Source organism: Salmo trutta, chromosome 13, assembly GCF_901001165.1.
Source record: "Salmo trutta chromosome 13, fSalTru1.1, whole genome shotgun sequence".
In the NCBI taxonomy this organism is placed as follows: domain Eukaryota; kingdom Metazoa; phylum Chordata; class Actinopteri; order Salmoniformes; family Salmonidae; genus Salmo; species Salmo trutta.
Genome location: NC_042969.1, coordinates 60,177,684 through 60,200,256, shown reverse-complemented (window position 1 = coordinate 60,200,256; position 22,573 = coordinate 60,177,684). Strand labels below are relative to the sequence as shown.

Sequence of the window (22,573 nt, the reverse complement as noted above, 5' to 3'; positions counted from 1 at the left end):
GAAAATTAATTTACCCAAATTCTATAAATGGTCTATTCAGCCAGTATAAAGATGCACATGACATTTAGTTTGCCCCTCCAGAAATATGATGTATGTTATCCTAAACAAGGTTGCATGGTGCACACCTCACGTGCTCCAATTGGTGCGGTCCTGAAAAAGAACACTTCCTCTGCTTCAAATTGAGTGCACTATTTACAACTCAATCGCAACCTCGCTGTCAAAGGTTGAGGGAGTCTGCGTTCAAGTTAGCGTTAAACGAGGTACTTCAAAGTGGGGTCTCTCCGACTGAGGTTTAATATAGCAACCATTCTCCTCCTTGCAACGGTTGTGATTCACTGCATCATATGGACAAGGGACAGTCGCTGGTTCACGGGGTTTTAGGCTAGAGTGAGCCAGCCAAGGCAGTCTTACACCCCGCAGTGTCTAACGTTACGGATTCTCCAATACATCAAGCCGCATTGCTACATGGAGCTATCCGTGTTGGGTTGAATTAATTCAGATTTTTACACCAGATGTGCTGTAGACTACGTTTGAATTTGGTTTCGCTGATTATTTACTGTAGCATCGATAATAATGGACTGAAAGTTGCGGGTAAACAATAACAACCTGCAGTGATTTGTTGTTTGTATAAATGATAGAGGATACGATGACACTGTTGTCTCTTTTGGGTCGGATCATGCGTTATTTTCTGCTCAGACCAGAGACCTTGTTCCTCCTATGCATAAGCCTGGCTCTATGGAGTTACTTCTTCCACACTGATGAGGTGAAAACCATCGTCAAGTCCAGCCGGGATGCTGTCAAAATGGTCAAGGGGAAAGTGGCGGAGATTATGCAGAATGACAAATTCGGGGGTCTCGACGTTCTGGACGCAGAGTTCTCCAAAACCTGGGAGTTCAAGAGCAACAATGTGGCGGTGTACTCCATCCAAGGCCGGAGAGATCACATGGAAGACCGCTTCGAGGTCGTCACTGACATCGTGAACAAGAGTCACCCTTCTATATTTGGGATTTTTGATGGCCATGGGGGAGAGGTAAGATAAATGGGCTGATATATTTCATTTGTTGAGAGGCTATACTTGTTTTGGTTTGGTCAACACTTGCACATGTACTTGCTATGCATCAAATCAAATGAATCCCTCTCCACGGGGACATGCAGAAGGCACTTTAGCACTTTGTGAAGTTGTGCCAAACATAAGAGACCATCATTCATGGTCTTACACTTTTAAAATACTTGTAGACATAACAAGATTGTGTAGTATGCTGCAGATAAAGTCTAAACGGATTATACAAGAGAGCTGATCATTTCCAACCCCATTGAGAGGTGCTTTCAGATATGGGTCATATTCTGGTCTGAATACAGTAAATCACTGGTGTCCTGTGCATGACCATAACTTGTCATCCGATGCCCATGCACCTGTCACCCTCTCCATGTTCTGGACACAGACAAAGTCCTGGCAGCTGTAGGTCTTTGACTCCATGACAAGCACTCAGTGGCCCAGATCGAGCAGCTTGTCTCACAGAAATACACTTCCTACTCTCATCAGCCAGATGTCCCTATAGAGGGGTGACGTGTGTGTGTGTGTGTGTGTGTGTGTGTGTGTGTGTGTGTGTGTGTGTGTGTGTGTGTGTGTGTGTGTGTGTGTGTGTGTGTGTGTGTGTGTGTTAGAGTGAGATAGGCAGTCAGTGAATGTAATGATCATACTCCATGCATAAGACAGAAAGTGGGATACTGGTCTTGTTACTCCTTGACCTGACCAGAAGTGAAAGAATGTGTTTTGTTGTTGTTGTTGTTGTTGTTGGGGGGTGGGGTTTATCTCCATCGTTGGCAGGGTAACAACACTGATTGATCATGATGGCCAGGCCTTCTTGAACAGCGACCTTGTCTCCGTGGGCTGCAGCTGTGGCCGCGCGGGCCTGACAGCCCAATATTGACTGACGCCACGGAGCTACGTGAAGAAACTCACTGGCAAATTCTTTCTGACAAGGTGCCCCTCTCTCCTCGCCCTCACACTGCCTCTCTCCCAGACCCAGTCTATGGGTGTTTTTCTAAGGAGCTCTACTGCTCAGGCCTGCTCTAGTCTGTTTAATACAGAAGTTGACTATTCTGGCCTGACCCATGCTGAAAGATAACATTCTAAAAAAAGACAGCGATGGAGGTGGAGGATAACCATTATTTTCAGGGTAGATTAAACTGTGGCCTCTAGTGCAGTAGCTCACTGCTTCCCTTTGACCAAAACTGGCCATTTGTCTGGTTTTCCCTGCAGCATGTTTGAGTTTGGGCCTTCATTCCTCCTTCCCTAGATTCCTTATAGAGAATGGTAAACCAGGCTATAAAAGCCATCCTCAGCTCTGTGTGGGAGAGCAGAGAAAGAGGGTGTTCACTTCAGATTTGCTCATGTAGGCGAGGGGATTTTCTTACACCTCTCTTTGGCCTTGGGTGACAATTTTGTGTGTTTTATTCCTTCACTCTTTTTTGAAGTGTTTGAAACTGTTGCCAGACACCAGCTTTTCAAATGGTTCTGGTGCTACAGTATGTTATTGTTTATGTATTCCTGGCCAGGGGCGGTGCGTCAGCAGAGAGCTGCAGTGTAGACCAGGGCTGGAGGAGGACTCAGCTCAGCCTATTGGTTAGTTCCCTCTACCTCTCTAAACAGGTCAATGATTTGTCGATCTTTTGGGCCAGATAGCCTCTTTCTCTCTCTCTCTCTCTCTCTCCTACTCAAAACAAAGTTGACATGATTCGCCAAGCCCTAGTGGCAGGAGAGGGGTTGAAGGCTGAGGTAGGTTGGGGGAGGTGGGTGAGAGGGTTGGTAGCCAGAGTTACCAGCCAGGATACCTTGTCCTAGCTCTGACACTGGCCTGGAACTAATCGATTTACCCACAGAAAGATACATCGCCTCTCAGAGAAGAATAGTAAGCGGGACACACACACACACTAAATGCAATACCTTGCAAGGATACCTTGCAAAGAATGAACATGTCTTTCCTTAATTGCTGGTTATTTGGTATGCATGTGGATGTCTCTGGAGATAGCAATTCATGACGTTTAAGTTTGTTCTGACTCCATGTAAAAAATAACCTGACTAAAATTCATCCCTTGTTGATATTCTGTAGGGAGAGATGCTCTCTACATGGGCGATGGTCTTTAAGATAATACCCTGGGGGTCTGGCTGAAGAGCCTGTCTGATGAATAGTCCTACTACTACTAGCTCCACACAATTACTGTACGTCCACAATAGAATACCAAGTGGAGACATTTAGAACTCCTTACTTTCCTAATATGTTATCTTTCCTTTTCTCTCAATGGAGAACGGCAGTTCTGATAATGAAGTCATCTTTTTCCTTTTGTGCTGATATTTCCTCTCCCTCACTCCCCCAACTCTGCCGTCTTCAAGTTCAGTTTAGAGGAGAGTGGTGTGGCTGTGTGTGCGTAAGCAGTTTCTGAACAGGAGAAGATGGAGAGAAATATTGTGTTAAGAGGGATGAGAGGAAAGAACACAAGGCTGACCTTTTTTAAGTGTTGTTTTTTTTTATTTTATTTTTTTAACTCGTTCCCTTTCTTTCTTACCTTGGCCCTCACCGGAGTTCACCTTCCTTTTACACTAACAATAAAGGCCTCTGTTAGTTGAAAGGGCACCGTTTGCATTTTAATCCTGGGGAGGGACAGAGTATGTGTGTAAGAGACTGAGTGTCTGAGACGATGTGTGAGTCGAGGGCATGCGTGAGAGACTCTTACAGAGGGAAGCCCTTTGCTTGCAGTTTGCTGAACCCTTGAATATTATAGTTGACCTGCTTTCATTCTCCTCCCTCTCTCTCTTTCCATTTCTCCTCTCTTTCATCCACTCAGGTTGTCAGTGTGATTACAGCTCAGTAACTGCAGTCTGATTACTGGAGCACTATTTGAGGAGCTTTCAATTGAACTCCTTTCATTCCCATCTCCCTACTGCCATTTTCTCTCACTTCATCTCCTCTATACTGTAGCCCTGGTGCAGAATGGCTCCAGTGTGTGTGTCTGCATCAGGCTCATGGTTCCCTCCCCATGGGAATAAACCCTCTTCACCTGTTATTCAGGGCTGGTGGGCTCATTTGGCTGGTCTCCAGGAGTGCGTCCATTTGTGATTGTGGACAGTTGTGTATGCGTGTGAGGTTGTTTAGATATTCAGCATCTTGGATCCCTCTTGAGCCCACTCACACTGGAGATGAAAGAAGCAGCATGACTAATTGTAGTGTCAGCATTCTAGAGGATTACTTGGTGTGTGTGTGTTTACCGTGAGTGTGTTCCCTCATGTGCAAATCTAAAGTAATGGATTTCCAGGGGACGTTAAATGAAGTGAACAACCAGCAGCAATGGCAGTGGCATTTCACGATAACATGCCAATCTGGGCTTCACACACCTGTTCCAGACGATGTCATTTCCTGCCGATTGTCCCCCGCAAGCCTCAGACCTCCGAAATCGAAGTGAAATGTATTCCTCCAGGAGCTGTAAAATAATAGAATTGATGAGAATAATATACAACACGAATACACCCTTCACTCTGGTTAACCAAAATAACTCTGCACCGCTCATGGTTGTTCTGCTCAAAACCACCCTTCACTCTGGTTAACCAAAATAACTCTGCACCGCTCATGGTTGTTCTGCTCAAAACCACCCTTCATTCTGGTTAACCAAAATAACTCTGCACCGCTCATGGTTGTTCTGCTCAAAACCACCCTTCACTCTGGTTAACCAAAATAACTCTGCACCGCTCATGGTTGTTCTGCTCAAAACCACCCTTCACTCTGGTTAACCAAAATAACTCTGCACCGCTCATGGTTGTTCTGCTCAAAACCACCCTTCATTCTGGAGGCAGATTCCTGGACACATTTTTATTGCTTTTGGCAAAAGCAGATGCTCAACATTTCTTTCAGCCTGCGTTGATGTTATGGAAAGAGCAGTGAGCAGGAAAGGTGATGTTTTGTTGGAAAAACACCCTGTAGAGATGGACTGGGAGCTTTTCTACAGTTTTGACCTTTTACTCATTCCGCACCAGTTGGGCATAAAAAAGTTGGTCTTCCATCCTAGATTGGGCGTAGAGTTAAGACCAGGATGGTGCAACTGGCCCCAGAAGACTGTCACGCATTGTTTGAGAAGCGGAACCCGACGAGTGGAACACTGTAAATACGGAACCCAAATGTCACAATTCCCCCATTTGCCATTTTAAGTCTTTTCTGACATGGGTAATTGTTTTGCACAGTATTAAACTCGTATTGAGTGTAACATTCTGTTTTTCCCACCATTCTTTTCCATTAAGCAAATACAGTGGCAAGAAAAAGTATGTGAACCCTTTGGAATTACCTGGATTTCTGCATAAATTGGTCATAAAATTTGATCTTATCTTCATCTAAGTCACAACAGTAGACACAGTCTGCTTAAACTAATAACACACAAACAATTATACATTTTCATGTCTTCATTGAACACACCGTGTAAACATTCACAGTGCAGGGTGGGAAAAGTATGTGAACCCTTGGATTTAATAACTACATCCTTTGGCAGGCAGCAATAACCTCAACCAAACATTTTCTGTATTTGCGGATCAGACCTGCACAACGGTCAGGAGGAATTTTGGACCATTCCTCTTTACAAAACTGTTTCAGTTCATCAATATTCTTGGGATGTCTGGTGTGAATAGGGATAGTGTGAATAGGGATGGGTATCATTAAGATTTTAACGGTATTGCTACTCTTACCGATACTGCTTATTGATCCGATACTTTTAACAGTATTCTTACCGGTTATAAAAAAAAAAATGAAACAAATTAAGAACCGAATTAACATCGCTTTATTTTCTGAAATGTAAAATAAACAATTATTTACAGCAATAGAAATTGCAGTGGTATAGAGCAACACGGGTGGGGCATGCAGGTAGGCTTTCTGGAGAAAGATCAACATATTTGCCTTCTCTGGCAGAAGTCGGTACCTCTCCTGGCTTATTGTGTTCCCTGCAGTAGAAAATACCCTCTCTCTAGGGGTGGAGGAGGCTTGAGCACAGAGGTAGCTTGTTGCAATGTTTGTGAGGAGGGGCAGAGGAGCTCTCTTCTCCCACCACCACATCACAGGATATTCAGCCATGGGGATGGGAGTCAGGCCTTTGTAGAGCTCGACCTCTAGGTCAACACGCTCGCTGAGGGTGAGGGACGATGTGTCCTGTTGGATCGTCAACCTCAACTCCTCTGAGAACAGCTCCTCTAAGGCACTCCTTGTTTTGTACAATGGAGGGACTGTCTCCTCCATTTCCTCTCCTTCAGACTCCTCCTCCTGTTGCTGGTGCTCTGTGTCTGTCTGCTCCAGCTCCTCTGACAGCCCTGGTGTTGCTCCTGTCACATTGGCCTCAACTGTTGTCTTCCTCAGCCTGTCCCAGGTGGCGTCACTCACCGGCCTCCCTTTAAATCTGGGGTCCATTGCTGTGGCCTCATGCAGGAAGGCTTGAATGTCCTCATCCTGATAACGCTCAGAGAGGTTCTCCCACACCTTCTCTTTGATGGTTGCCACAAATGTTGTATCTTCATGCTTCACAGTGAAGTGCTCTTCCAGTTTTTGGAGGATGGGTTTGATCTGTCCACAGGGGGCATTCTTTTCACATGACACACACAGTGTGGATGTATAGAGGATTCTGATGAGCTGGACAAACTCCTGAGCCTTATGGAAGTCCTCGTCCTTCAGACGGTCCAGGTTGTCCTTGGTCATTGCTTTTTGCAGTCGTGGGTCCAAGGCTGCTGCTTGGATCGCTGGATACTGCTCCCTGAATCTCTCTATCATTAGATGGAGCGAGTTCCATCTGGTCTTGACATCAAGGATGAGCGAGTGAGTGCGGCAGGCCTGAAACGACGACAACAACATACATTTAATTACCGCACACATGCATATTGAATTACATTTTTAAAATGTGGGAATTTGAAAATAATACTTTAATAGATTGAACTGGCTTCTTACCAAGGAGCTGCTGCTTTTCCTTCAAGACTGTTTTGGACATCGAGGATCTCTTGAACCACACGACCACTGCTCTGATTCAGGCTGGCCATTTATCAATAGAAGTCATTTTGTAGATTTTCTGAGCTGCCAGATTCAATGTGTGTGCAAAGCATCCTATTTTTAGGATGTGTAGCCTCTTGATGGCAACATCCATATTTTGCCAGCATTATCTACAGTCACAGCTACAGTCTTGCTTGGCTCTATCTCAAACTCTTCCAGAATGTCTGCGATCTCCTCTGCTACTGCTTTGCAAGTTGTACACTGCCCTGGTGTGGAGGACCTTCTGTTTTACACTGCCCTAGTGTGGAGGACCTTCTGTTTTACACTGCCCTGGTGTGGGGGACCTTCTGTTTTACACTGCCCTGGTGTGGGGGACCTTCTGCTTTACACTGCCCTGGTGTGGAGGACCCTCTGTTTTACACTGCCCTGGCTTGTGTAGTGCACTGTAGCAGTGAGATAGTGGTCCTGACAGAGGCTGGTCCACCCGTCTGATGTGATGGCCAGCTTTGGCACGTCCTTCAGCTCAGTGATCACATTGGCCTTTTCTACCCCATACCAGGTAGGAATGAATGTGTCACTGAGGTAACTCCTGGAGGGAGGGTATATTTGGGGTTGAGTGCCTTGCTCATCTCCCTACAGTAAAAAAGTTTTCATGTGTTGAATTATCATTATTGTGGTGTTGTGTATTGTGGAGGGATGGTACTAACAATACAACACTTTTTATACTATATTTTAAAAATGAATACAACTCAATATATACTGACTGTTACCTAAAGCCCTTGGACTCCACTGTTGCAAAGGGGTGTAGGCCTTTCACTATGAACTTGGTCACGGCTAGGTGGCACCCATTCACCCTCTCCTCAGTCATCCTCCCAGTAGCTGCCAGCGTGATGGGGCTTTGGGCTTGTCTTTGGCTTGGACCAGCTGTATTAGAGGGAGTGGGCTGGTTCATTGTAGCTGCAACTTTAACAAAAGAGTTGCAAAGTCTTTAAATGGGTGGTTGAATTTCTGAACGCACCCATAGCTAAACAATCAGCTGGCTAGTGGTTCCTTTTGATCAGGAACCTATGTTCTCATAATTGAGTTAACTCAGTGTGTGGGATCTAGGCTGCTAGCATACGTACCTAATGTAGATCAGGCAACGAGAGATGAACTACGAGCTAGCCAGTCAAACTGTTTCTCTGCCTGTACATGATGCACTTTCCATAGATGTTTGGACAGATTGTTCGTGTTTCCGTCCTTACAAGCAAAAGTCTTGTTGCACTTGTGGCAACGAGCATCGTCAGCATCGACTCTGAAGTGTAACCACACTTTTGAACGTTTAGTTCTCGCCGCCATTGTCGCTAATTTAAGAGCAGGGTCGTGTGCTGTAGCGTGTGAGAGATCGCTCTTCTGGATTGGGAATAGCGAAAATGCATCATAGACGAATGTCTTAATCTCATTGCAAATTAGAAACCATTGGTGAGAAAATGTGCAAGATGACGTTTATGTAGCAATAATAAATAGGAAATGTGTTTTCTTAATTTCTCCAGTATCGAAAGCATAACTGATATCGTCGGAGCTTATCGATACTACGGTCTTTCATAATTTAGCCCCAGGGCCCGTTTAATACTGGGTTTCAGTACCCATCCCTAGGTGTGAACCGCTCTTGAGGTCATGTCACAGCATCTCAATCAGGTTGAGTTCAGGACTCTGCCTGGGCCACTCCAGAAGGCATATTTTCTTCTGTTGAAGCTATTCTGTTGATTTACTTCTGTGTTTTGGGTGGTTTGTCTTGCTGCATCACCCAACTTCTGTTGAGCTTCAATTGGCGGACAGATGTGTCTTGATAAACTTGAATTAATTTTTCCATCGATCGTAGCAAGCTGTCCAGGCCCTGAGGCCCCAAACCATGATGCTCCCTCCACCATACTTTACAGTTGGAATGAGGTTTCGATGTTCACAGATAGAGTTGTGTGTTCCTTCCAAACAACTCAACTGTAGTTTCATCTGCTCAGAGTATTTTGCCAGTAGCGCTGTGGGACATCCAGGTGCGCTTTTGCGAACTTCAGACGTAAAGCAGTGGCTTCTTCCGTGGTCCTCCCATGAACACCATTCTTGTTTAGTGTTTTAGGTATCGTAGACTCATCAACAGAGATGTTAGCATGTTCCAGAGATTTCTGTAAGTCTTTAGCTGACACTAGGATTCTTCTTAACCTCATTGAGCATTCTGCGCTGTGCTCTTGCAGTCATCTTTGCAGGACGGCCACTCCTAGGGAGAGTAGCAACAGTGCTGAACTTTCTCCATTTATAGACAATTTGTCTTACTGTGGACTAATGAACATCAAGGCTTTTAGAGATACTTTTGTAACCCTTTCCAGCTTCATGCAAGTCAACAATTCTTAATCTTAGGTCTTCTGAGATCTCTTTTGTTCGCGGGATTGTTCACATCAGGCAATGCTTCATATGAATTGCAAACTCACATTTTCTGAGTGTTTCTTATAGGGCTCGGCAGCTCTAAACAACATCTCCAATCTCATCTAATTGATTGGACTCCAGGTTAGCTGACTCCAATTAGCTTTTGGAGAAGTCATTAGCCTAGGGGTTCACATACTTTTTCCAACCTACACTGAATGTTTACACGGTGTGTTCAATAAAGACATGAAAACGTATAATTGTTTGTTATTAGATTAAGCAGACTGTGTTTGTCTATAGTTGTGACTTAGAGGAAGATCAGATCAAAATGTATGACTTTTATGCAGAAATCCAGGTAATTCTGAAGGGTTCACCTACTTTTTCTCGTGTGTGTGTGTGTGTGTGCTGCATGTGGAGCCCCCCAAAAAGGTCCCAGCATGGTGTCCTTCCCGGTGGTTCAATAATTCAACACTCCCTCTGCCAGCTAAGTGCTTCTTCTGCTAAAAGCCCCCTATCTAAAAATCTGTAATGCTGACTATTGTCTGCTCCCTGTAGTGCTGTGTATGAGGCTTGTGGATGGGCTGAGGAGGGACAAGTTGGCCTTGTTTCTGATTTTGGACAGAGAGGAGGGAGATGTAGAATATGAGGGGTCTCCTCTCCACATCTCTCACACACACAGTCCTCTCCATGGCCTCTGATGTGGTTCTATAGAGGGCAGGGGTATATTCTGTGCTGTCAGGTCTCTCTGCTTTTTGCCTCTGTGGATGGTGGGCAAGACGCCTATTTGTCCTCCTCTCCATGTGGGCTTTGGGGAGGTGCTCTGTTTAACCTGTTCTTTCTCACTGTGTGAATAGGTTATGAATGAACAGGGCTAAATGGCCATGGTGACTTAAGGCTCCTGCTGAGTGGACTGGCGTCAGCTGCATTTTACAGGCAGAAAAATGTCTATTTTTGATTGGTGCTGTCTTGGCAGTGGGGAAAGTAGGCAGAGGAATGTTGACACGGGAATGAGAGGGTCACTCACAGTGTGTGTTTGTGATGGATATACAGGTAGGTGTGTGTGATGCTCACTGGTGTATGCATCTGTCCCAGCTGTCACTTCTACCGGACTCCTCTTTGGGTGAGCTGCTGACCAGTGGCTTGGCACGGATGGGGCAGGTGCATTCTTTTTGGGGGCAGTGTGTGTAGTTCACTGTGTATAGTGTGTGTGTGTGTATAGTTCACTCTGTACGCTATGGTGTGTGTGGTTCACTCTGTACACTATGGTGCGTGTGTGAGCATGCATGGGTCTGTGTTTAGGAGAGGTAATCTATAACACAAGACTATCTGCAGGACATGTGTGTTGGCTGGTCAGACAGGAGGAATGCAGTACATATGAGTGACTGATGTGAGCAGATGGTTTCTATCTACTACAGCATGGACCTGAACTCTCCTCTCCTTAGCGCAGAGACTGGGCTTCTCAAAGATATGAATACTCAATGTTCTATTCGAATCTGTCATATGAGTGTGTAAACTCCTCCTTTTAGTGGGAGGAGCAGTTGTATTCATTTTAGGGTTAACCTCTAGGGGCGCAAGCGTCCCACCCCTGGTACACCCCATCAACAACAGGTGAAATATCAAGAGCGCCAAATTTGAAAACAATTAAATGTCATAATTCAAATTTCTCAAACATACAACTATCTTACACCCTTTTAAAGATAAACATCTCCTTAATCTAACCACGTTGTCCGATTTCAAAAAGGCTTTACGGCGAAAGCATAAAGTTAGATTATGTTAGGAGAGTACATTGACAATAGCTGTGTGTAATGTTTTGTCAATTCAAAGACAGGCGTCACCAAAAGCAGAAAACCAGCTAAAATTATGCACTAACCTTTGACAATCTCCATCAGATGACACTCCTAGGACATTATGTTAGACAATACATGCATTTTTAGTTCTATCAAGTTCATATTTATATCCAAAAACAGCGTTTTACTATGGCGTTGATGTTCAGGAAATCGTTTCCCTCCAATAACCGCCAGTCAAGTCAGCACAACAAATTAAATAATTACTATTCGAAAACATTGGTAAAATATTATATTGTCATTCAAAGAATTATAGATTTACATCTCTTGAACGCAATCAGATTGCCAGATTTAAAAATAACCTTACTGGGAAATCACGCTTTGCAATAATCTGAGCACTGCGCCCAGAAAAATACGCTTTGCGATACAGACTAACCGCCATGTTGGAGAGATCTAAAATCGAAAATACTATGTAAATAATCCATTACCTTTGATTCTCTTCATCAGATGTCACTTCCAGGAATCCCAGGTCCATAACGAATGTAGTTTTGTTCAAAAAAGCTCATCATTTATGTCCAAAAAGCTCCGTGTTGTTAGCACATGATCTATGCCCGCCGGACTTCACTTCATGAACGAGGGGGGGAAAAATATTTACGTTCGTTCAAACATGTCAAACGTTGTATAGCATAAATCATTAGTGCCTTTTTTAACCAGAACATGAATAATATTCAAGGCGGACGATTGCATTCTCTTTTAAAACGTATTGGAACGAGAGTACCCAACATGAACTCGTGCGCCAGAGTCTAATCGGCCACCACCGTTCCATGGCTCTTGTTCGGTCAGATCTCACAGTATAAGACTCAAAACACTTTGTAAAGACTGGTGACATCTAGTGGAAGCCATAGGAAGTGCTCAACGATTAATAAGCCCCTGTGTGTTTCAATGGCATAGGCTTAAAGGTAATTCAACACATCAGGTATCCACTTTCTGTCAGAATTTGTCTCAGGGTTTTGACTGCCATATGAGTTCTGTTATACTTACAGACACCATTCAAACAGTTTTAGAAAATTCAGAGTGTTTTCTATCCAAACCTGAACAATAATATGCCTATTCTAGCTTCTGAGTTGGTGTAGGAGGCAGTTAAAAATGGTCACATATTTTTTTCAAAATTCTCAATACTGCCCCCTAGCCCTAAAGGTGCATGTGTCCCATACTGGTAGACCTGTTGGAACTCTGCTATGTACTTCTGATTATGTCTCTCTGAGATTTTTCATTCTCTTTTTTTGTATTCTTCTAAATGTGTTCAGATGGTTTGTGTGTGTGTGTGTGTGTGTGTGTGTGTGTGTGTGTGTGTGAGACCCCCAGTGCACTGAGGCCTGAGCTAAAAACTCACTCTGTTAGACCAGGCTGGGAGTTTAGAGAATAACCATGATGAAGTTATGGCTTAGCTAAATTGGCTTGGATACTTAGACATGCTTCTGAATCCATGCCCACTGAGTCTTCCATAGGCAAGCAGGCATTACTGTTTAGCTTGACTGACTGATTATTTTACTCTCTGTAGGTCACCTTACATGATCATCTGCCAGAGAGGAACTTACATTATAACCTAATGTCCTTTTTTTTCTTGGAATTTCCCTGGATATTTTCTATGCAGAGACCGGTGAAGGGTGGATTGTAGAGCTGAGGGTGATGGCTTATGAGTGATGGGCTGGTGGCTCAGGGCTGAGCTGCTAAATTGATTAGTGAAGTCGGGGGCTGCGTATGGCGACGGTGGCTAATGGTAACCGCTGTAGCCGCAGGGAAATCCTGCTTTCCTCCTCCTGACTTGTGACTGTCTCTCTAAATCCATGACAGAAGGGAGGAGAGGAGACTGCAGGGCGGATTAGAACTACACTAATCCCAGTTCAGAGATTGGAAATATGTTTATAACCTTTTACTTTTCTTACTCTTTTTTTTTCTTTTTTTTTTCTCCCTCTGGCCTGTCTCTGTCAGTGGAGGCTGGTGGGAGAAGCTATAGGAGGACGGGCTCATTGGAAAGGTATCAAACATATGGAAGCCACATGTTTGTTTCTGTTCCATTTATTCCATTCCAGCCTCCACTGGTCTCTCTCTCTTCATCTTTCTGACTATCTCTCCATCTCATTGTTGGCTCTGCTCTTCCTCTCTTCTCTACATCCCTCCTACAGGGAAGGCTGGTGGCTATAGGAGGCTGTGCGATGCATGTATAATGAGCTTAGCCAGCGGCAGAGCTGTCGGTGAGGTTTTCGAGCTGCTCTTAGCGGGCTTACACCATCCACAGGAGGAGGGGGTGAAGGATGGAGAGGAATGAGGGTGAAGGATGGAGAGGAAGGGGGAGGGTGAAGGATGGAGAGGAAGGGGGAGGGTGAAGAATGGGGAGGGTGAAGGATGGGGAGGGTGAAGGATGGAGAGGAATGGGGAGGGTGAAGGATGGAGAGGAATAAGCACAGGGGAGGGTGAAGGATGGGGAGGAAAGGGTGAAGGATGAGGAGTGGGGAGGGTGAAGGATGGAGAGGGTGAAGGATGGAGAGGGTGGACGATGGAGAAGAATGAGGAGGGGGGGTGAGGGTGAAGGATGGAGAGGAATGGGGAGGGTGAAGGATGGGGAGGGTGAAGGATGGAGAGGAATAAGCACAGGGGAGGGTGAAGGATGGGGAGGAAAGGGTGAAGGATGAGGAATGAGGAGTGGGGAGGGTGAAGGATGGAGAGGGTGAAGGATGGAGAAGAATGAGGAGGGGGGGTGAAGGAGGGAGAGGAATGAGGGGAGGGTGAAGGAGGGAGAGGAATGAGGAGATGGGATGGTGAAGGATGGAGAGGAATGAGGGGAGGGTGAAGGATGGAGAGGGGAGGGTGAGGGTGAAGGATGAAGCGGAATGGAGGGTGAAGGATGGAGAGGGTGAAGGATGGAGAGGAATGAGGAGAGGAGGGTGAAGGATGGAGTGGAGAGGGGAGGGTGAAGGGTGGAGGATGGAGAGGAATGAGGAGAGAGTGAAAGAGGGGGAGGATGGAGAGGAATGAGGAGAGGGTGAAAGATGGAGAGGAATGAGGAGAGGGGGAGGATGGAGAGGAATGAGGAGAGGGGAGGGTGAAGGATGGAGAGGAATGAGGGGAGGGTGAAGGATGGAGAGGAAGGGAGGTTGAAGGATGGAGAGGAGTGATGAGAGGAGGGTGAAGGATGGAGAGGAATGAGGAGAGGAGGGTGAAGGATGGAGAGGAATGAGGAGAGGAGGGTGAAGGATGGAGAGGAATAAGGGGAGGGTGAAGGATGGAGAGGAATGAGGAGAGGGTGAAAGATGGAGAGGAATGAGGATAGGGGGAGGATGGAGAGGAATGAGGATAGGGTGAAGGATGGAGAGGGAGAGGAGAGGGTGAAGGATGGAGAGGAATGAGGGGAGGATGGAGAGGGGAGGGTGAAGGATGGAGAGGAATGAGGAGAGGGCAGGGTGAAGGATGGAGAGAAATGAGGGTGAAGGATGGAGAGGAATGAAGAGAGGGTGAAGGATGGAGAGTAATGAGGAGAGGGGAGGGTGAAGGACGGAGAGGCATGAGGGGATGGAGAGGAGAGGGTGAAGGATGGAGAGGAGAGGGTGAAGGATGGAGAGGAGAGGAGAGGGTGAAGGATGGAGAGGAGAGGGTGAAGGATGGAGAGGAGAGGGTGAAGGATGGAGAGGAGAGGGTGAAGGAGGGAGAGGGTGAAGGAGGGAGAGGGTGAAGGATGGAGAGGGAGAGGGTGAAGGATGGAGAGGAGAGGGTGAAGGATGGAGAGGGTGAAGGATGGAGAGGGTGAAGGATGGAGAGGAGAGGGTGAAGGATGGAGAGGAGAGGGTGAAGGATGGAGAGGGAGAGGGTGAAGGATGGAGAGGGAGAGGGTGAAGGATGGAGAGGGAGAGGGTGAAGGAGGGAGAGGGTGAAGGATGGAGAGGAGAGGGTGAAGGATGGAGAGGGGAGGATGGAGAGGAATGAGGGGAGGGTGAAGGATGAAGAGGAATGATGGGAGGGTGAAGGATGGAGAGGTATGAGGGTAGGGTGAAGGATGGAGAGGAATGAGGAGAGGGGAGCGTGACGGATGGAGAGGAATGAGGAGAGGGGAAGGTGAAGGATGGAGAGGAATGAGGAGAGGGGAAGGTGAAGGATGGAGAGGAAAGGGTGAATGATGGAGAGGAATGAGGAGAGGGTGAAGCATGGAGAGGAATGAGGAGAGGAGGGTGAAGGATGGAGTGGAGGGTGAAGGGTGGAGGATGGAGAGGAATGAGGAGAGGAATGAGGAGAGGGGGAGGATGGAGAGGAATGAGGAGAGGGTGAAAGATGGAGGGGAATGAGGAGAGGGGGAATGATGGAGAGAATGAGGAGAGGGGAGGGTGAAGGATGGAGAGGAATGAGGGGAGGGTGAAGGATGGAGAGGGGAGGGTGAAGGATGGAGAGGAAGGGAGGTTGAAGGATGGAGAGGAGTGATGAGAGGAGGGTGAAGGGTGGAGAGGGGAGGGTGGAGAGGGGAGGGTGAAGGATGGAGAGGAATGAGGAGAGGGGAGGGTGAAGGATGGAGAGGAATGAGGGGAGGGTGAAGGATGGAGAGGGGAGGGTGAAGGGTGGAGAGGAAGGGAGGTTGAAATGTGGAGAGGAATGATGAGAGGAGGGTGAAGAATGGAGTGGAGAGGCGAGGGTGATGTATGGAGAGGGTGAAGGATGGAGAGGGGAGGGGAGGGTGAAGGATAGAGAGGAATGAGGAGAGGGGAGGGTGAAGGATGGAGAGGAAGGGAGGTTGAAGGATGGAGAGGAATGATGAGAGGAGAGTGAAGGATGGAGTGGATAGGCGAGGGTGATGGAGGGAGAGGGTGAAGGATGGAGAGGGGAGGGTGAAGGATGGAGAGGAATGATGAGAGGAGAGTGAAGTATGGAGTGGATAGGCGAGGGTGATGGATGGAGAGGTTGAAGGATGGAGAGGGGAGGGTGAAGTATGGAGAGGAATGAGGAGAGGGGAGGGTGAAGGATGGAGAGGAATGAGGGGAGGGTGAAGGATGGAGTGGGAGGTTGAAGGATGGAGAGGAAGGGAGGTTGAAGGATTGAGAGGAATGATGAGAGGAGGGTGAAGGATGGAGTGGAGAGGGGAGGATGATGGATGGAGAGGGTGAAGGATGAAGAGGGGAGGGTGAAGGATGGAGAGGAATGAGGGGAGGCTGAAGGATGGAGGGAAATTATGTCAGGGGAGGGTGAAAGATGGAGAGGAATGAGGGTGAAGGATGGAGAGGAATGGAGGGTGAAGGATGGAGAGGAATGATGAGAGGAGGGTGAAGGATGGAGAGGGGAGGGTGAAAGATGGAGAGGGGAGGGTGATGGATGGAGAGGGGAGGGTGAAGGATGGAGAGGGGAGGCTGAAGGATGGAGAGAAATGAGGTCAGGGGAGGGTGAAGGATGGAGAGGAATGAGGGTGAAGAATGGAGAGGAATGAGGAGAGGGGAGGGTGACAGATGGAGTGGAGAGGGGAGGGTGATGGATGGAGAGGGGAGGGTGATGGATGGAGAGGAGAGGGTGAAGGATGGAGAGGGGAGGCTGAAGGATGGAGAGAAATGAGGTCAGGGGAGGGTGAAGGATGGAGAGGAATGAGGGTGAAGAATGGAGAGGAATGAGGAGAGGGGAGGGTGACGGATGGAGTGGAGAGGGGAGGGTGATGGATGGAAAGGGGAGGGTGACTGATGGAGAAGGATGGAGAGGGGAGGGTGAAGGATGGAGAGGGGAGGGTGAAGGATGGAGAGGAATGAGGGGAGGCTGAAGGATGGAGAGGGGTCGGGTGATGGATGGAGAGGGTGAAGGATGGAGAGGGGAGGGTGAAGGATGGAGAGAAATGAGGTCAGGGGAGGGTGAAGGATGGAGAGGAATGAGGGTGAAGGATAGAGAGGAATGAGGGGAGGCTGAAGGATTGAGAGAAATGAGGTCAGGGGAGGGTGAAGGAGGGAGAGGAATGAGCGTGAAGGATGGAGTGGAATGAGGGGAGGATGGAGAGGGGAGGGTGAAGGATGGAGAGGAGAGGGGGAGGATGGAGAGGAATGAGGGGAGGCTGAAGGATGGAGAGGGTGAAGAATGGAGAGGGGAGGGTGAAGTATGGAGAGGAATGAGGGGAGGCTGAAATGGAGAGAAATTAGGTCAGGGGAGGGTGAAGGACGGAGAGGAGAGTGGGAGGATGGAGAGGAAAGGGTGAAGGATGGAGAGGGCTGAGGGGAGGGTGAAGGATGGAGAGGAATGAGGAGAGGGGATGGGGAGGATGGAGAGGATGGAGAGGAATGAGGGGATGGTGAAGGATGGAGCGGAATGAGGAGAGGGGATGGTGAAAGATGGAGTGGAATGAGGGGAGGGTGAAGGATGGAGAGGGGAAGGTGAAGGATGGAGAGGGCTGAGGGGAGGGTGAAGGATGGAGAGGAATGAGGAGAGGGCATGGTGAAGGATGGAGAGGATTGAGGGTGTAGGATGGAGAGGTATGAGGGTGACGGATGGAGAGGTATGAGGGGAGGATGGAGAGGTATGAGGGTGAAGGCTGGAGAGGTATGAGGGTGAAGGCTGGAGAGGAATGAGGGGAGGATGGAGAGGAATGAGGGGAGGGGAGGGTGAAGGATTGGGAGGAAAGGGTGAACGATGGAGAGGGATGAGGAGAGGGTGAAGGATGGAGAGGAATGAGGAGAGGAGAGGGGAGGGTGTAGGATGTAGATGAATGAGGGGAGGGTGAAGAATGGGGAGGAAAGGGTGAAGGATGGAGAGGAATGAGGAGAGGGTGAAGGATGGAGAGGAATGAGGAGAGGGTGAAGGATGGAGGGGGAGGGTGAAGGATGGACAGGAGAGGGGGAGGGTGATGGATGGAGAGGAATGAGGAGAGGGGATTGTGAAGGATGGAGAGGAATGAGGAAAGCAGATGGTGAAGGATGGAGTGGAATGAGGAGAGGGTGAAGGATGGAGAGGAATGAGGAGAGGGAGGGTGAAGAATGGAGAGGAATGAGGAGAGGGTGAAGGATGGAGAGGAATGAGGAGAGGGGATGGTGAAAGATGGAGAGGAATGAGGAGAGGGGAGGGTGTAGGATGGAGAGGAATGAGGAGAGGGTGAAGGATGGAGAGGGGAGGATGGAGGGGAATGAGGAGAGGGTGAAGAATTCAGGGTGAAAAATGGAGAGGAATGAGGGGAGGGTGAAGGATGGAGAGGAATGAGGGGAGGGTGACGATTGGAGAGAAATGAGGAGAGGGTGAAGGATAGAGGGGGAGGGTGAAGGATGGACAGGAGAGGGGGAGGGTGAAGGATGGAGAGGAATGAGGAGAGGGGATTGTGAAGGATGGAGAGGAATGAGGAAAGCGGATGGTGAAGGACGGAGTGGAATGAGGAGAGGGTGAAGGATGGAGAGGAATGAGGAGAGGGAGGGTGAAGAATGGAGAGGAATGAGGAGAGCAATGAGGGTGAAGGATGGAAAGGAATGAGGGTGAAGGATGGAGAGGAATGAGGAAAGGGGAGGGTGAAGGATGGAGAGGAAAATGAGAGGGGATGGTGAAGGATGGAGAGGTATGGGGAGGGTGAAGGATGGAGAGGAATGAGGAGAGGGTGAAGGATGGAGAGGAATGAGGAGAGGGTGAAGTATGGAGAGGAATGAGGAGAGGGTGAAGGATGGAGTGGAATGAGGGGAGGGTGAAAGATGGGGAGGGTGAAGGATGGAGAGGATTGAGGAGAGGGGAGGGTGAAGGATGGAGAGTAGTGGGGAGGGTGAATGATGGGGAGGGTGAAGGATGGAGAGGAATGTGGGGAGGGTGAAGGTAGGAGAGGGGAGGGTGAAAGATGGAGATGTGAGGGTGAAGGATGGTGAGGGGAGGGTGAAAGTCTGGGTGACTTTAATCTCCCTACGTCTACCTTTGACTCATTTCTCTCTGCCTCCTTCTTTCCTCTCCTCTTTTGGCCTCACCCTCTCACCGTCCCCCCCTACTCACAAGGCAGGCAATACGCTTGACCTCATCTTTACTAGATGCTGTTCTTCTACCAATCTCACTGCAACTCCCCTCCAAGTCTCCGACCACTACCTTGTATCCTTTTCTCTCTCGCTCTCCTCCAACACTACTCACTCTGCCCCTACTCAGATGGTATTGTGCCGTCGCAACCTTCACTCTCTCTCTCCTGCTACTCTCTCCTCTTCCATCCTATCATCTCTTCCCTCTGCTCAATCCTTCTCCAACCAATCTCCTGATTCTGCCTCCTCAACCCTCCTCTCCTCCCTTTCTGCATCATTTGACTCTCTATGTCCCCTATCCTCACGGCCGGCTCGGTCCTCCCCTCCGGCTCGGTCCTCCCCTCCTGCTCCGTGGCCTGACGACTCATTGCGAGCTCACAGAACAGAGCTCCGGGCAGCCGAGCGGAAATGGAGGAAAACTAGCCTCCCTACGGACCTGGCATCTTTTCACTCCCTCCTCTCCACATTTTCTTCCTCTGTTTCTGCTGCTAAACCCACTTTCTTCCACTCTAAATTCCAAGCATCTACCTCTAACCCTAGGAAGCTCTTTGCCACCTTCTCCTCCCTCCTGAATCCTCCTCCCCCCCTCCTCCCTCTCTGCGGACGACTTTGTCAACCATTTTGAAAAGAAGGTTGACGACATCTGATCCTCGTTTGTCAAACGACACCGCTGGTCCTGCTCACATTGCCCTACCCTATGCTTTGACCTCTTTCTCCCCTCTCTCTCCAGATGAAATCTTGCGACTTGTGACGGCCGGCCGCCCAACAATCTGCCCGCTTGAACCTATCCCCTCCTCTCTTCTCCAGACCATTTCTGGAGACCTTCTCCCTTACCTCACCTCGCTCATCAACTCATCCTTGACCACTGGCTACGTCCCTTCCGTCTTCAAGAGAGCGAGAGTTGCACCCCTTCTCAAAAAACCTACACTCGATCCCTCCGATGTCAACAACTACAGACCAGTAATCCCTTATTCTTTCCTCTCCAAAACTCTTGAGCGTGCTGTCCTTGGCCAGCTCTCTTGCTATCTCTCTCAGAATGACCTTCTTGATCCAAATCAGTCAGTTTCAAGACTGGTCATTCAACTGAGACTGCTCTTCTCTGTGTCACGGAGGCTCTCCGCACTGCTAAAGCTAACTCTCTCTCCTCTGCTCTCATCCTTCTAGACCTATCTGCTGCCTTTGATACTGTGAACCATCAGATCCTCCTCTCCACCCTCTCCGAGTTGGGCATCTCCGGCGCGGCTCACTCTTGGATTGCGTCCTACCTGACAGGTCGCTCCTACCAGGTGGCATGGCGAGAATCCGTCTCCGCACCACGTGCTCTCACCACTGGTGTCCCCCAGGGCTCAGTTCTAGGCCCTCTCCTATTCTCGCTATACACCAAGTCACTTGGCTCTGTCATATCCTCACATGGTCTCTCCTATCATTGCTACGCAGACGACACACAATTAATCTTCTCCTTTCCCCCTTCTGATAACCAGGTGGCGAATTGCATCTCTGCATGTCTGGCAGACATATCAGTGTGGATGACGGATCACCACCTCAAGCTGAGCCTCGGCAAGACGGAGCTGCTCTTCCTCCCGGGAAAGGACTGCCCGTTCCATGATCTCGCCATCACGGTTGACAACTCCATTGTGTCCTCCTCCCAGAGTGCTAAGAGCCTTGGCGTGACCCTGGACAACACCCTGTTGTTCTCTGCTAACATCAAGGCGGTGACCCGATCCTGTAGTTTCATGCTCTACAACATTCGCAGAGTACGACCCTGCCTCACACAGAGAGCGGCGCAGGTCCTAATCCAGGCACTTGTCATCTCCCGTCTGGATTACTGCAACTCGCTGTTGGCGGGGGCTCCCTGCCTGTGCCATCAAACCCCTACAACTCATCCAAAACGCCGCAGCCCGTCTGTTGTTCAACCTTCCCAAGTTCTCTCACGTCACCCCGCTCCTCCGCACACTCCACTGGCTTCCAGTTGAAGCTCGCATCTGCTACAAGACCATGGTGCTTGCCTACGGAGCTGTGAGGGGAACCTTCAGGCTCTGATCAGTCCCTACACCCAAATAAGGGCACTGCGTTCATCCACCTCTGGCCTGCTGGCCCCCCTACCTCTGAGGAGGCACAGTTCCCTATCAGCCCAGTCAAAACTGTTCGCTGCTCTGGCACCCCAAGGTAGAACAAGCTCCCTCACGACGCCAGGACAGCGGAGTCAATCACCACCTTCCGGAGACACCTGAAACCCCACCTCTTTAAGGAATACCTGGGATAGGATTAAGTAATCCTTCTAACCCCCCCCACCCCCCACCCCAAAAATATATAAATGTACTATTGTAAAGTGGTTGTTCCACTGGATATCATAAGGTGAATGCACCAATTTGTAAGTCGCTCTGGATAAGAGTGTCTGCTAAATGACGTAAATGTAAATGTGAAGAATGGGGAGGGTGAAGGATGGAGAAGAATGAGGAGAGGGTGAAGGATGGAGAGGAATGAGGAGAGGGTGAAGGATGGAGAAGAATGAGGAGAGGGTGAAGGATAGAGAGGAATGAGGAGGGTGAAGGATGGGGAGGGTGAAGGATGGAGAAGAATGAGGAGAGGGTGAAGGATAGAGAGGAATGAGGAGGGTGAAGGATGGGGAGGGTGAAGGATGGAGAAGAATGAGGAGAGGGTGAAGGATAGAGAGGAATGAGGAGGGTGAAGGATGGAGAGGGAGAAGGGATAATGAAGGACAACATTTGATTGATTGGAAAGTGGCTATAAGTTTACAGCTGCTCTTAACAGGCTTACACCATCCACAGGAGGAGAGTTGAAAGGGGATGTGTAGAATCGTCAAGTAAGAGGTAGAGGGGTAAGGGAAGGGAGAGAGTCCAGCTTTAGAACTTTTTTTTTGTGGACTTACAACCGCCGCAGGAGGGGAGAGATGGAAGAGAGCGAAGAAGAGAGAGCGGCAGGAAGACTATGTAAGATAAGAAAGGGATGAAGTGAACGGGTGGAGAGGAAGAGAGACTGAGCTGTGTATCTATATTTTTATATCTGGATGAGAAGACGCATGTCTGCAGGGTGTATTTATGTGCTAGCATGCAGAAGGCTGCATTAGCAGCATCAAAGCAGATGTAAAGAGTGAGTGTCAGTGGAACATGCAGCCAGTCAGGTGCTAGTCTAGTCTTTGATCTTCTGCTTGAGTGTGCAGGAGAACATTCCTACCTCAAAGGCTTAGCAGCCCAGGGACACCGATTCGCAACAACAACATTAGTGAGAAGTGGCAGCGACAATTTTCTTTATTTGTCTGTTTAGTGAGGGAGAAATCGTGTGTGTGTGTGAAAGAAGAGGCACTAGTGCTTTTCTCTTTGATCATGAGTCATTTCAACTGTGGGGCAGACTGACGAGCGTTCTTCTCTCTAGTGTC

General features: G+C 48.4%; 1 protein-coding gene across 1 annotated transcript in view; it reads left to right on the top strand.

Moving 5' to 3' along the window:
• The first annotated feature begins 33 nt into the window (after nt 1-33).
• LOC115206215 (protein phosphatase 1L) overlaps nt 34-22,573 on the top strand; it is a 52,743-nt gene continuing 30,203 nt past the window's right edge. The window contains exon 1 of the mRNA XM_029772919.1: nt 34-1,030. Within this exon, the coding sequence (XP_029628779.1) occupies nt 632-1,030 (399 nt within the window). The 5' untranslated portion in view covers nt 34-631. The remainder of the gene's footprint in view (nt 1,031-22,573) is intronic.